General features: G+C 34.0%; 1 protein-coding gene and 1 pseudogene across 3 annotated transcripts in view; both read left to right on the top strand.

The window, feature by feature from the left end:
* emp (epithelial membrane protein) overlaps positions 1–16,049 on the top strand; it is a 226,157-nt gene that overhangs the window by 174,218 nt on the left and 35,890 nt on the right. For all 3 annotated transcript variants that reach the window (XM_074170711.1, XM_074170710.1, XM_074170712.1), the window contains 2 exons: positions 1,511–1,671; positions 11,049–11,190. In XM_074170711.1, the coding sequence (XP_074026812.1) occupies positions 1,511–1,671; positions 11,049–11,190 (303 nt within the window). The remainder of the gene's footprint in view (positions 1–1,510; positions 1,672–11,048; positions 11,191–16,049) is intronic.
* Positions 12,692–13,082, top strand: LOC111504531 (large ribosomal subunit protein P1-like; annotated as a pseudogene).

Genomic DNA, 16,049 nt, shown 5'->3' with positions numbered 1-16,049 from the left:
AAACACTTATACACAGATGCTTCGAAATCTTCTGATTGTGTGGGAGCAGCCGTCATTACAAGAGATACGGAGCTTGCCTACCGTCTGCCACCAATCTGTAGTGTTTATACAGGTGAATTATACGCCATAGATCAAGCCGTAGCACACTGTGAAAGACTGGAATGCAACTCTGATATTATCACCTATTCTCTCAGCGTAATTCATGGAATCAGACACTTATACCCAAGCAATTCACTACTTGTCCGTATAAAGGAAAGGATATCCAAGCTAATGCAGAATCAAAACTGTATTAAACTAATCTGGATACCTTATACTGGAATCAGAGGCAATGAGGAAGCCGATGCAGAGGCTCGCAATGTTACAGTTACTCCTTCCGCAACACTGTTTGAACAAATTTACCACTCAGATTACTTTAATATCATAAATAAACTAATAGCAAACACTTGGAAAGAAAGATGCATGGTCATGGAATCAAATAAATTACGTATGATAATCCCGACATGCGCTTCCAGAACTACCAATCGGCCCAACGTAGACATCAAGTCATTTTTACTCGCCTCAGAATCGGACACATAAGACTAACACACCAACACCTTATGAAGAAAGAATATGCTGCCGAGTGTGATATTTGTGGTGTAATCAACAGTGGGAAACACATTATCCTGGAGTGCCCAGTTTTTGAATATGAAAGACAAGAAGCATGACCAGTGATCTCAATTCTGCCCTAGACGTGGTGAACTTGAACTCTTTAGTAATCTTTTTGAAATCTATTCATACATTACATAAAATATAATTATACCTAAATGTTCCTCCGCTAATAACCCTTCGCGGTTGATGCGGTTATTTTTTAAATAAAAAAAAAATACCGTCTACAGGACTTTCACGGTATTAACGAGACACCGGTGTTGCCTTACGCTCCGAAAGATATTGAATCCGTTGTGGAAAATGGAAACTGTCAAATTTATTGAAATTATTCATTCCCTTTCTCTAACCATCACTAACTCAACGGTGTGAGGAGTAGCCAAAAAATATAGGACTTCCTTTTACTCGCAAGAGGTTGACACTTTGGGTATAAATTTCAAATAAAACATTTTGTCAAAATAAAAATTGATGTTCTTCAAAATTTTTGACAACACGACCGTGTTTGAGGTATAGAAGGTATCATGTATACATTATCAGTATATTCGACACACTCTCTTCCACTACAACTTTTACTAGCGATTTCACTACAAAGCAATTTGATTGAATCAGAGCCCAAAAACGGAAAAATCGTAATTCAACGTCAGAAAGCGCCGTGTCTACCCACCCTAAGTCCCTTCAGTGATGCTTGGCTGAACTACAAATGCAAGAAATAACCAAAAATGAAAAAATAAACGAAAACATAGATTATAACGAACAAGTACTATTTTATAACATTTTTAGATTTAATTCAGCTATCGAAAAAATATTTTGAAATTTAAACACTATAATTTCAAGTACGTTAATTCAATAAATTATTTCATTGTTTCAGGTATTAACATTAAGAGCTGGCACACAGACGTTTGGATGGTGGTCGAAACCCCCTGTATTGCCAATGATGAAAGTATACGTGTATAATGTAACCAACGCGGACGAGTTCCTGAATAATGGATCAAAACCAATTGTCGATGAGCTAGGCCCTTATGTATATCTGTGAGTAGACATATAAAAAAAAATGATACAGATATTTTGTTTATAGAATTCAATAATTCGAATCTTATTATCAGCCTCAACTAAAATAATATAGTGAATATTTTTTTGTATTAGTAATCTGAGAAATAAAGCCAAATCAATAGATTGATAATCTGCCGTAGTGTAATAAATGACAAACTATCGATTCAACTTTGTTTATTTTTCTAATTGTGGAAGGTTTTACAATCAAACCGTCGGTAAAAAATATTGATTCCTCCATAAAAAATGTCTTTCTCAAATAATATTCAGAACTGAAAAATTTCATTCATTTGATTTCTTAAAATCTTGTAAAGTAATTGACGACTCTATAAGAGATCGTTTATATTTTTTAAAATCAGTTAGGTACCTTGATATCAGCGTTAGATTTTCGAGTTATGCAATGAAACTGAAACAGAGTTAAGAGAGTTCAAAAACATATACAAACGAAAATCCATATAGTTAATTTTGATCATCAACTATTCAATATGTCATTACAACTCTCCCTAATGCATTCATTTTCACAATTTGGCTTTCACCTTCAGCTATACGTGATTACCTCTGAACATGATTCAAAAAATTTCGAAATAAAAATTGATGTTCTTCAAAATTTTTGACAACACGACCAACGAGAAATGGTTCTCATGGAGATTCTGTGAAACGTGGTCTTCCTTAAGAATCAGTAGAGAGTTGTCCTGAAAATCTAGAGAAGAAAATTGGATTGGATAATTTAGGAAACACTTGCCACATGAATAGCATTTTACAAGTGTTGTTCATGACGAAGAATTTCAAGAACGAAGTTTTAATGATGAACGAGAAGGAGAATGTTTCCTACTTATTCATCAAACTCAAACACCTGTTCATGCAGCTGCAGTTTCGTAAGAAGGTATCATCTTTCCCTCCAACCGATTTTCTGGAGTCTGAAGTCCACTAGATACTGGTTAGGACAACAAGAGGATTGTTCCGAATTCTTGGGGTTCTTGTTGAATACTCTTCGTGAGCAAAACAATAGCAATATCAATACTCCAGACCGCTCTGGATTGAATGCTTCCATACAGCTCATCTCCTCTTGTGTTTGTAAATTTTTCGCTGGAAAAATCCTCACTTGTTTACTTTGTAGTAAATGTTCAAGAAGTAGTGAAAACTCAGGTGAATTTCTGAAACTTCATCTAGCTTTTCCTAATATGACTAATAACTAGTCTGTGCAAAGCTTATTGTTAAATCATCTGAAAATGAAATTTTTAACAGGTGATGATCGACTGTATTGCCAAACATGCGCCAACCTAACTGACTGTTATAAGGAAACAAGTTGAGCTGAGGCACCTGTCAATCTAATAATGACACTGATGATCTTCAAACAAGACTCAACCTCTAACGGAAACAAGAAACTCTTTGGAAGGTTCGAAATAAGTGAACATTTCAAGCAGACCACTATTATAATATTCATGCAGTCATTGTTCACTGTGGTTCTGGCGTTGAAATTGGTCATTATTACGCTTTGGTCAAAGACGAAACGAACTGGTTTAAGTTTGACGATAGTCGTGTCACGAAGTGTTCTGGCGATGCAATGAATTTATTGGAGCCTCTGGAGACACCCTACATTTTGTTTTATAAGAGAGAGGACATTGTTAGATCAAGATCTTCAGATGATGTGGTGCTACGGCAGTTGTATCGCCAACAGCATATGCAGGAATGACTTCAGTGAAGAATCCTGCACTGACACCTGTCGGATATAATCCAACGCCCTTCGTGGTATTAGCTGCAGGTTTTTCCGGGTTTTCCTGCAGCTGAAAAAGCAAATGCGCCACTGGAATCAACGAAGTCGCCCCGGAGCGCCAATTAATTTTTATTGTTGTTTTTATTTTATGATGTATTATTTTTTCCTCTTCTCTGAAGAAATATTATTAACACAAATATTGGAAAATCTTTGGGTTCTATTACTAAAACTAAAAGTTCGAGAACAGATGTGAACTATTCCATTTTGTTTGGAATTCTCGAAATTTATATAACTAATATTACTGAATATCTGAACTAGATACATTTGAAATTTGTCAAAGTCTGGAATTAATGAATTTTTACACCATAAATAGAATCAGTTGAATGAGTTTGTTCATTAAATGCCAGTAAAACGTACCATTTGTATTTTCGGAATGAACTTCAAAATTGGAATAAATGTGTAGGCTCTGATATGAATTTTCATTTACAACTGAAAGTATCTTTGGACTAGTAGAAACCACAAAAGCCTTTTTGAAAAAACAGTATTCTTCTTGAGCTAATCCAGTTCTTTGTATTGGAATAAATCTATAAGAATTTGATAGATTATAGTTGGAATTATCATGAACAATTCATATCATTTGACAAGTTCATTGGCTCATTTTATGAGTATGATGTTCTTATCAGAAGCATTGTAAATGCCAAGAAATTAGTTTAATCAGACACTATTGAAAAGTTACTTCGTATATTGTATGTATGTGGTATAAAAAGTGAATAACATGGATTTTTCCGTTAACCGGTTCACATCTCTAAATAAACTATTCGATAAATTCAAAACTTGAACAAACAACATTTAAACGTGCAACTCCTAACCTTCGTCAGACGCGGTAAATAACACTCATAGTTTCAGAGCTAGATCGGTCTCTCATCCAGAACTGTGGAGTGGCATAAAAATTGTTCAGCAAGTGTTTTTTATGGCTAAAATCCTTCTTGTACCATCCATTTCTGTTAGTGGTGAAATTATGAAAATTTGACAGTCGATTTTTGCTACTGACCAGAAAGATGGATGTAGCTCCGTTACTACGTGGTAGGAAATCGTAATGAAGAAAAGAGAATTGAAACTTTATATGTTTTTAACCACTTTCATTTGTAACTAACGTAACTGCAATTTCGTCCTATAAGGACATTTTAAAACTTATACATCAAACTAACAATGATTGATTAAGTTAGCCCTTATATAACACTTGTGGTTTCATCCCAATGGTTCGAAAATGTCAAATCATTTTTACCTAGTCTGAAGGACCTTTCATGTTCAGCATTCTGTTTTTGGAAATTTCAACCACCATGTCCCACATAAACACTATTACAACTCCAGATTTCTCCAACTTGTCCACTTCATCTTTGGCATTGAAAAAGAAATCAGATAACCTAACATGTGGACTGAATGCCACTTCTGCATTGTTTTTCCTAAAGAAACCCGCAAGTATCTCTGTTCTTTCACCAAAATATGTTAGAGTTATCCATTTCTTGATTCCTGATTGTTTGATTTGGGGATATATTAATCTGTAAGTGAATTTACGGCTTTGTTTTCTGTTTTCAAAATTTCATTTTGAAATATTAATTTTTTCATACGTATGTATCACTCCTCAATAGTTTTCACTTTTGATGTGTAAACACGTTTGTTTAAATGATATTACTGGAGATTTCTCCCAACACCAAACCGTTATTTTAATACCTCGACACGTGTTTCGATCACCAAGTGATCATCTTCGAGAGGAAGATTTTCCTCGTTATAGTGTTGGGAAAAAACTCCAGTAATATTCAATATTACATCAAAGGTTTCGAACACTGCATCAGAATTACCTTTGTTTAAATTACCTGAGACCAAAGAAAGCATTCTTGGCATTACAAAAGGTATTTCCACCAAGTTTCCCATTTTATAGTAGTAATGAGCTCAAGTTTTTGGACTGCTCAAATTTATGAACAGTTGGTAAAACGTATTGTGTTGACCACAATGGTATGTAGCGATGGGTTTCATAAAGGTATAGAGCTATAATGACGCTTGGTCCGTGAAAATACTCTTCAAGTGGTGGATGTTAGAACTACGGTTGTTATAACATCATCAGCAGAATTTTTTTGATTTCGCGGACTTTCTCATAACATTTATAAATTCATTGAAACCGGTTCAAATCACAAGAACTATTTTTCTAACAATAATATATTTTGTATATTTCATGGAACAACTTGAAAAAATTACAATATACGAATAATACTTTTTAGTACACTAATAAGGCAACATAACAATTTTTTTTTGTAAAGGAACTTTTCCAAAGTATTTTTAGTCAAACATATTTTGTTGTTCATGTTTTGAGTGTGAAATTATCTTCTTTGGCACTGTGCTTTACTCATAACTACTATATCACCTGAGTTTGCATTCGTCAAATGTCAAAACAATATAGTTATATCAGTTTTCCGCTTGTCTCAGATTGTTCAAAATAATCTTTATTACCATGTTATCTTTTGTTATTACTTCTTCTTCGCGTAAACAATGGAAATGATTTCACTTCGAAGTTTCAATGCAACATGCTAATGCAATATTGGTATTCATGTAGTGAAAAAAAATTGCAAATGACTATTCACCGTCGTAGGCGTGCTCGGTGACGTGTTAGGGGTAATAATTCATGATATTTTCAAATGAGTTTTTCTTTGTATTCACTGCGAAAAATATCCAAACTACTATTGGTGAATTGAAACTTTGAAATTCGTGGCGATGGATATTTCAAACAACGGTTTATTGAAATTCTTGCAATTCTCCAGTCAGCTGATTAAGTCGGAAATGAATTTAGGTTGTCACGGAGTATCTGATATCATTGCGAAAAATAGGTTTTTGAAGTGATACATTTTTATAGGAGGGTAAACCGCTTCGTTTCCAAACGCGTAACGGGGTCAGTTTGTCTGGTTTCCTTTTCTCTTACGCATACGCCAGCGGAAGGCAGGCGCCTCCTCTCTCGTCGGACATACGCTCAGTGTTTAGTGTGCGTTAGACATATATTGTTGACTGTATTATAAAAATCTGACCAGCAAGCACGTAATATTCTTTTATTATGGGAAACGTGGCTTGAAAATGATGATACTAATTTTGTGTATGTACATTAATAATAGTAGGTTTCATTATTTGATCCTATAAAAGTATCAAACAATTGGCTTGTGTACATACACAAAATAAACAATTGAATGGAAGAATGTAAACTTTCACGGCCGGAAATAACTGTATGAACATTATTTTCCGGATTTAATGTTAATGCGTTGGATACAACAGGAAAAAGAACCAGACCACCAGCTCGGGTATTGCGACCGTTACCACATCGCCTTTGAAAATGTCTACTGCAGCAGTAGGCGAAACCTTTCCTTACATCATATATTAAAATACATAAAATTTAAGTAGTAACTGAAGCTTTCCTCAAGTTGAATAATTTCAATAGTAAATATTTCAAATTAGATCAGTTTGAGTTATAACTTCTGTCGGGCATATCGACACTCACACTTTTTTGAGTTTTGATCCACACAATGGTGTAAATAAGTTTTGATTTTCACAATTCGTGATATATTGTGATATGTGAAATATTCACATAACAAAACAGACTCTTGTGATGTACTGTGATGAATAGGTAGTTTAATATTTTTCTTGAAGATGACAACTTGGTGATTGAAACATGTGTCGAAGTATTGAAAATAACGGTTTGGTGTTGGAATTAAACTTCAGTAATAGTCAAAACAGACTATTTCAGTGAGTTTTCAATGGAAAGGGGTACGATTGAATACATCAGCTTTTTGACATTGATTTTAAATTCTGAACATTTTGGTATTCACTGATAAATGTGATTGTTTGCACTATAGATAATAGCAAAATATGTCATTTCGTTTTAAAAAACTCACTTTGATACACCTCGGTATTTTGTATATTTTGAGAACAAGTTTTTTGTATTATCTAAACCTTTATCAGATTTATCTCAAACCTATAATAGATGCTCGATGTCACACACAATGTATATATTTTTCTTATAACGGCTGGCACTAGCTGTATCTTATTTTTGATACAAAAATTTAAATGGAGTTCAATAACTCACATCAAATAGTTACAAAAAACTTCAGGAGATTGACTGATTTTTCCTTGTCGATTGATTATCGCAGATCATGATTTATTATTCACATTTTACCCAACAGACTAATCTGCTGAATAACATGGCTGAAATATTTGAAAACAAATTTGTATTCAGTTTGAAAACATATTTCTATATATTTTATTGTTAGTGTGATGAAAACAATGCATGAACGTATATTTTCTAGAGCAATAAACAACATGACACCTGAATTGTTATTACAAATACTTCGGAACGTAACACAACATTGCTTTGTACAAAATGGCCGCCTTATATCAGTATGAGTAAGTCATAGTAACGTTTAAAATATTTGCGATTACGATTACAGTTTTGTTGTGGTTTCTTATCTGAGTGAAGAATTAAAATGATTTAATTCCGAATGATGATAAAACTTGTATAATTTTGAATCAGTATTTCAGTACAGTCAATATCAATATAGGTTTCATTTAGCAACATGATTTTTTTGACATTTACTGGGTGAAGTATATTTTAAAACATATTGAAAAGTTATCACAGAAATATTTGTGAAAACTGCAAAATCCTGAATTTTTTTATTTGTACAAGAATCATACCCAAAAAAATTATTTATTGAAACAAGATACGCTTCCTCCCAAAAACTATTCATATTTTCTTGTTTTGTATTTATTATCCCAAGAAACATTAAATGTTTATGAATAGGGATAACTAAATTAACTCAAGATACAAATTCAACAAAATTATGAGATATAAACATTAAATTATTCAAATAAAGTGATACAAATCATGAACTCATGAAACAACAAAAATTAATTGGCGCTCCGGAGCGATTTTATTGATTCCAGTGGCGCATTTGCTTTTTCAGCTGCAGGAAAACCCGGAAAAACTTGCAGCACCACATCATCTGAAGTTCTTGATCTGTCAATGTCCTCTCTTTCATGAAACAAAATGTAGAGTGTCTCCAGAGGCTCCAATATATTCAAGACATCGCCAGAACACTTAGTGACACGACTATCGTCAAACTCAAACCAGTCCGTTTCTTCTTTGACCAAGGCGTAATAATGACCAGATTCAACGCCAGAACCACAGTATACAATGACTGCATGAAGATTATAATAGTGGTCTGCTAGATTGAAGTGTTCATCTATTTCGACCCTTCGTAAGAGTTTGGTGCTTCCGTCAGAAGTTGAGTCATGTTTGAAGATCATCAGTGTTATTATTAGATTGAATTGTTTTCTCATAATAGTCAGTTAGTTTGATGCCTATTTGGCAATACAGTCGATGATCACTTGTTGAAAGTTCCATTTTCAGATGATTTAACAATAAGCTTTGCACGGACTGGTTATTAGTCATAATCGGAAACCCTAGTTGAAGTTCCAGAAATTCACATACGTTTTTGCTACCTCTTGAACATTAAATACAAAGTAAACAAGTGAGGATTTTTTCAGCAAAAGATTCACAAACACAAGACGAGGTACACTGTACGGAATCATTCAATCCAGAGCGGTCTGAGGTATTGATTCTGCTATTTGTTTGATAACGAAATGAAATATAGAACAAGAAAACACAAGTAATTGATATGAACAGTGAACTAAAATATAAAAAAATATAAATAATTGAATGAAAAAAATACAAGTAGAATAATCAATGTGGACAAACAGTCAAATGTGAAATTTTCCTAATTAATATAAAATATTTAGATGATTCTGGCTATATGAAAATTATATAATCCTGTTTCTTTACTTCAATTCATCAACTGATTTTTGAATTGGAGAGCAGTTTCATATTTTTACATTTTTTATTGGTTTTCTCGTTTGCAAGAAAACAGAGTTTAAATACGCATTGTTTTGCAGCTGAATGACACCCCCAGTTTTTCCACCAAGGTACTAAAATTCTGTCTGAAAGATATGTTCTCAGTTCTATGTGTGTGAATATGCTCTTAATTTTCTCAAAAACGAAATAAAATTCGTTAAAAATCAAATTTGTAGCTTACTCAGATTTGAATTTTTGCGTTAATCAAAAAATCTTCATGTTCAAAAAATAAATAGTTTTGAAAATCATTCCAAACATGACATTTCCTTCGTATGTTTGATTATTAAGTCGGTTACTCGGCTGCAAGATATTATGCAACTGAATAAATTCCTAGTATAACTATGAATGAAAAATGTCACAGGAGTGTTCCGTGCTATATGCAAAATATAAAGGAAAAAAGTTTTTATTCGTTATTATTATTGAACAAATGAAAATATAATTGATCGGAGGCAGAATGCATTTTTTTACTTTGAGGACGAAACAAATAATTATTCTCCTTTCCAGCATCATTTGCAATGATATCTAAAATCCGATAAATTAGATGAGCCTTCTAAATCGAAAGGAAAGGGTTAATTAACAGAAGATGACCAAATGACCAAATTGAAATTTGTAATTGTTGATTTCCTGCACAATTTGTGAAACACCGTGATTTTGTTGATAGATTTTTCTACTAATTGATCAAATCAATGCCCTCATATTAATTTTGAGTTCCTGCAGAAAACTGATTTCAGTGACTGTGAACAACATTGCCCAAAAAATTATTTGAGACCAAACAAACATAAGTTCTTATCCTGAAAAGGAAGGGTTGATTAACAAAAGATTCATTAGATATTTCAAGGATTCGGAAATTCATAATCAGGTTACTAAACCGACAACGAATAATGAATAATGATTTTTCAGAAGCAACTACATTACCAGAAGTCATAAACATTTCATCCAGTCAGGTATTGAAGGTAACAAATTAGAAAATTCCGTTTCATGACTCACGTAAGCTACAACAAAAATGAAGTGAAGACACGTGTTTCTATTGACTGCCTTTTTTAAAACGAAATATTCAAGAAGCTAGCCAAATGATGCCAAATGATGTAGCAAACTCATTTCAAAGTGTCTGGAAAGCTTCTCGTTTTTCAGACTTCTAGTGTCAATAAAGTTTTTATCGGATTTCATCTGGCTGCAGCATATCACTGATACTGCAGATTTGAAAAAAAAATTGTTTTATTTTCCATTCTGTAGAACGATGTCAAGGTATTTGTGTTGAAAATATTTGTAGTTGTGTGAATAATAATAAATGAATATGTCAAGCGTTATAACGCGATGGAAACTCCAAATTATAATAAAGGTTTTTATTCTGCAATGGGGACAATTCACATATGTTTATTCTCTCAAAAAAAAGTAGTAAATGTAAAAAGTGAATTATTTCATTATCAGATTGAGTTCATGGAAATACCTTATCAGTCATCATCTATTCAGAATTGAATGAACTTTAACTATAACATTGAATATTTATTAAATGAAGGATTTCGGAACATTTTTTTTGTTTTCATAACTTTGTATTTCGGATAACATTTCAGAAAAATATAATTTTAATAACGTTAATTGCGAGAAAATTCATCTTCAGGAGTTACTTTTTGATTTGAAGATTTACTTTAGAGCTACAATAATGATAATTAATTGATAACAATGAATATTTATTTGTTTCAGGGAGAAATGGGAGAAGAAAAACATACAATTCCATGAAAATGGAACGGTTTCGTTCAACCAACAAAAAATATACACATTCGATGAATCACTATCTGCTGGAAGTGAAGATGATATCGTTGTGGTACCAAACATTCCTATGCTGGTAAGAAAATTTTTCACATCATTAAATATGGAATGAGGGAAAAAACAAGTGATTACTTGTTTGCGTTAGAGTTATATCATACTTACAAAGGGAGACTTTTTTCGGATTCTAAAAGGGTTGACTTTGAAGGGTTTTTTCGGTTACACATCTGTCACAAAATAGTTTCTCTTCTCTTTCCTGATAGGGGCTTTCCAAAATGTCACTGGAAACTTGTGAATACCACTTATGAAAATACCAAAATAATTTCATAAAATTAAAAAAAATATTTTCTGTCGAGTATACTTTCAACAAACGTATTGCATTTGTTGTTCCTCAGATAAAATTATTTCTTTTATTTTTTTAAGAACAAAACATAAGCACTGCAGGAAACTCCCTAAGACGATCCAAGAGCAGTGCCTGTGCGAAACTAGCGATTCATATTGGATTTGAATCGCTGGAGAATAAATCCATTTGGAAAAACGTTCCCAGAAAGTTAATTCCACATGAACGCAGTTCTCCAAATGAAAGAATTCTTGAAAAGTGAAGTTCGAGGTGGACCAAGTTCAATCTCGCGTATTTCTGATATGTACCGCTTTTGGTGGAATCAAATGTGCCAAGTCACTTGAGCGCACTTACCTTCCTTAGATGTTCCAGACTACCAAGATTGCTAGTGGTGTTCGCGTCTCCAATCAGGCGGATGGCTTTTTTCTGGATTGAATTCAGTAGCTTCAGGGTATGCATAGAGGTGGAGCTCCATACATGAGAACAATACTCCAAAGAAGGACCAAGACATATCGATTTCCATTTAAACCTCCAACAAACTTATCGGAGCGGAAAGCGGAATTGTCTGTCCTGATATTATCATATCCCGTTCAGAGACATTTATCTTTTTGGAGAAAACCGATACCTGGGTTTTTGTGGAATTGAAATGGACCTGGTTTTTTTACCTTGGGAGCTGTATGACTTGTCCATTCAGTCCAAGTTTCCAGAATAAACTGCAACCTCTTGGGCTTATTGCGTTTTTTCTTCCATCTTCTCATGACACCCAGTCCATCAGTCTCGTTCCCTGTACTAGTTTGTACAGGTTCCGTGTTGGATGTACGTCATATTCTTCTGGGCGTAATTATGTACGTCCATATATTGCCTGCCTCCTGTGATTCAGTGCCTCACATTCGCATAAGATGTGTAGAGCTGTTTCTGTCCCTTCGTTTTTTTCCGTTATTCAGGTGTCCTCTAACCGGACAGTGACCGGTTAGTAACCCTGTAATTATTCTGAGCCGGTCCCTACTATATTGAAGTAGTTCTTCGGTTCTTTTCTCGGACGGTTCCCTGATGAAGGTTCTACTGTGTTTGTTGCCCGGTATTCTTGTCCAGTACTCTGTGTGCTTCTTATTGGTCCATGTCCTAATCTGGTTTCGTACTAATGATTTTGGTACCCCCAGAGCTGGTTCAGGACCTATATATGAAGTTGATGATCCGCGTCTAGCGTATTCATCAGCATTATCATTACCTGTGATTCCTGAATGCCCTGGCACTCAGTACAAAGTTAATTTGTTCCTGTTTGCAAGTTCATTCAGTTCTTCATGGTATTAAGAAAGTGACTTCCAACGCCAAACTTGCTTGCGTCTACTCAGCCCTAATTCTGGTTGATGATGATATTGCCGTAACTGGTTAGAAAATCCAGACCATCCTCAAAGCAGCAAATGTTGACGTAGGACCATACTGGCCTGGTCTTTTTGCAAAAGCGCTAGAAGGAATCAACGTTAGGGAACTGATCACCAACAGTGGGTCTTGAGTAGGAAGTGTACCCTCTGCAGGAGGTGCTGCAGCTCCAGCTGCCTCAGGAGGAAAAGAAGAAGGAAGGAGAACATGAAGAGTCTGATGATGATATGGGTCTTGGAATGTTCGATTAGAGTACAAGTTTTGTAACTATGTGACATAGGATTAAACTTTTTCTAAGTTGTTCTAATTACCAGACCAGTTTTGATGTCACCTTTGGGTTTGTCAGAACCTCTAGTGCGCTCTTGCTGTCTGTAAAAATATTGATCCGCTCATTTAATAAGCCTTGCACACTGCAAGATAGCATATACTTGGATCTGGTTACTTCCGCCTCAATTCAAAATCACTTCCAGATCCTCGTTGAGATATAAAACCTCATGCTTCCGGTGAAGATGTGCATCCGTGGCCGATGTCCTGGAATCCAAATGGAATGAAGAATGCTGTTGTCAGAAAAGGAATTTGTTTTTTTACAATAAGACGTTGATTACGATAAAATGAGGATGAGAGACAATATGGATCCCAGGGGAACACCAGCATTGATGGTGAAAATATTCGAGAGATATCCATGTACAGCCTTGCAGGGAACGTTCTTTGAGGAAGCTGGATATCCATACACAGAAATGACTCGACAGCATTTTAGAGGGAATTCAGTATCTCGAATAAATTTGTTACCTTTCGAGCAAATGACAATGAAAATATATGAATGGCCAATCTTTGAGAGGAGAAGTGCTAGCGTTAGTTATCAAAAAATTTCTTCAAAAATGGCAACTTTCCAATGATACCGCGATTTCAATCCGATTAGCGAATGTTCTGATTAGTGAATAAATATTTTGAGAGGGATGGTCATCTCAGAAATATTGAAATGAAAACGTCAAATCTATATTGTTCAACTGATAGTCCAGAAGTCAAGAATTCAATTACATTATGATGAATGTATTGCCGTTGACACCTAAGAAATGAATACATTTTGGGAAGTCAATTAGATGAAGACAGTGTCCACGTCTCAACAGACGACAATAATGAACAAGCACTGAAGAATTTTCAAATATCAAACCAAGGTCTAAGATGAGCTGAGCTCATCATCACATAGATGAATTTTATTTCTGTTTGAAATATCAATGGAAACTCACTACAAACAAAATAAGATATCAAAAACTCAGAGATTGTTATTTGGAGGACGAAGAATGTTTTGGAAATGTAGTTGAAAGATAATTTTTTGTTGAATAGCATAGTTCAAGATGGAGATGCCATAATATGACAAAATAAAAGGAAGTGATTCGAATACTGGAAGAGTTTTATGAAAATCTTCATTGAAATTACTTGTCATTTGGAAACTCCTATGGAAAAAGTTCCTTTGCATTAAAAAATTCATGAGAAGAATTGTATTCTGAAGATATTACACTTATCCTGAATTTTTGGGCAATGTTAGTATTCATTCCATCAAAGAAATAAAAAATATAGAAATCGAAATCAAATTCTAGTGTGAATTACTCTGAAGAGTTATGGAGTTGTACATTTGTGATTTATATTTTCTAAATGCTGAATGCCAGAAAATGGTACACTATTTTGAAAATTGTATCAAATCATTACGTAAGAAAAAGTTCAGGAATGTCAAATGAGGCAGTTTTGATGGCCAATATTCCTCCCAAGATTTTCCTATGAATTTGGCTGCATGCTATAGAAAATCGGTAACTGTTTCAATGTAAATACCTTTACATTACACGTTGCTTTCAAATGAGTACTGATATCAACAATTGATTATTAAATGAAGACGTTTTCAGTACCATATGTTCATATTAATTATTTTCTTATAAACTTTTCCCGACACCCTTTCCTTTTAGGAACGGTTATTTTCCTAATATTATCGATACTGGTTTGTACATATTCAACAAAGTTTAAACAAAATCATTCGGATGTATTCTTTGTTGCCCACAAACATATCAGTCATATGTTAGTGTTTTGTGATTTTGCCCCAGTAAAAATAACTTATATTTTTTTGGAACAGACAATTTTATTCAGATATAAAAATAATAGTCGAGAATAGTTTACGCTTGTTAGCGGTAAGTACAGTGATTTGATATTATGCGTGAAATGCGTTTTGTTAGTTATGGCCTAGATATTTATTTAATTATTAACGCTAATACTGGGTTATATCCCACTGGTTCAGTTCTGGTTGAAATAAACTGAGATTTGTTATTATTAATTTGAAAATTTCTATATTCTCAGCAAATCAGTCAGCTGCAATATTATACTTCATCCCAACACGACATCTCTCAGAAATCCAGAATCGAATAGTACACTATTATTGAAAAATACAGTACATTCCATTTAAAACGAGTCACCCTGAGTAACTTTTGGTACAATGATTTTCAGGAAAAATGAAAAACCACGTCAACAATAGTATACAGCTCCGTGATGAGCAGATTTCAACAAAGTATAAAGCTTCTGGTTCGGGAACTACGAATTAAAAAAAACAGGTCAACAATCATACAGAAGGCCACATTTTAAAATATTCGTTCTAGAGACAAATATGGAAGCAGTTTTTGAGGTCGTTGTGTATGAACGTGTATGACGGTATAAACGAGGATTCGTATCACTCCAATATCGGCAAAATTGTTAAACCTAGATAACAGATTGAACAGAAGTTCATTCAGGGTGGCTCGTTTTCAAATCAAATAATTTTCAGCTTCCAAACTATGAGCTTCAGACCATGATGTATTCTACTTTGTTGAAATATGTTAATCATGAAACATCTGAAAATGCAAAATAATTGATCCATTTGAAAAAAGAATGGTGACATGCTCTGGGGGTGCGACAAAGACAGTTAGATTGAATGTGAATATGTCAAAATATGTCCCCCTGTTTTATACTTTGTTGAAATCTGCTCATCATGGAGCATCTGATAATGCAAAACAATATAGGGTGATTCATTAAAAAAAATTGCTGACATGCTCTGGGGTGCGATAGGGGAAGTAACATCAAATGTGAATATGCCAAAATGTGTCCCCCTGTATACTATGATTGACGTATTTTTTATTTTTCCTGTAAATCATTGTACCAAAAGTTATTCAGGGTGGCTCGTTTTAAATGGAATGCATTGC

This window comes from Leptinotarsa decemlineata, unplaced genomic scaffold (assembly GCF_025532065.1).
Source record: "Leptinotarsa decemlineata unplaced genomic scaffold, Ldec_3_MD MMD2_P_RNA_scaffold_9, whole genome shotgun sequence".
NCBI classification, from domain to species: Eukaryota; Metazoa; Arthropoda; class Insecta; order Coleoptera; family Chrysomelidae; genus Leptinotarsa; species Leptinotarsa decemlineata.
This window is presented reverse-complemented; position numbering and strand designations above follow the sequence as displayed.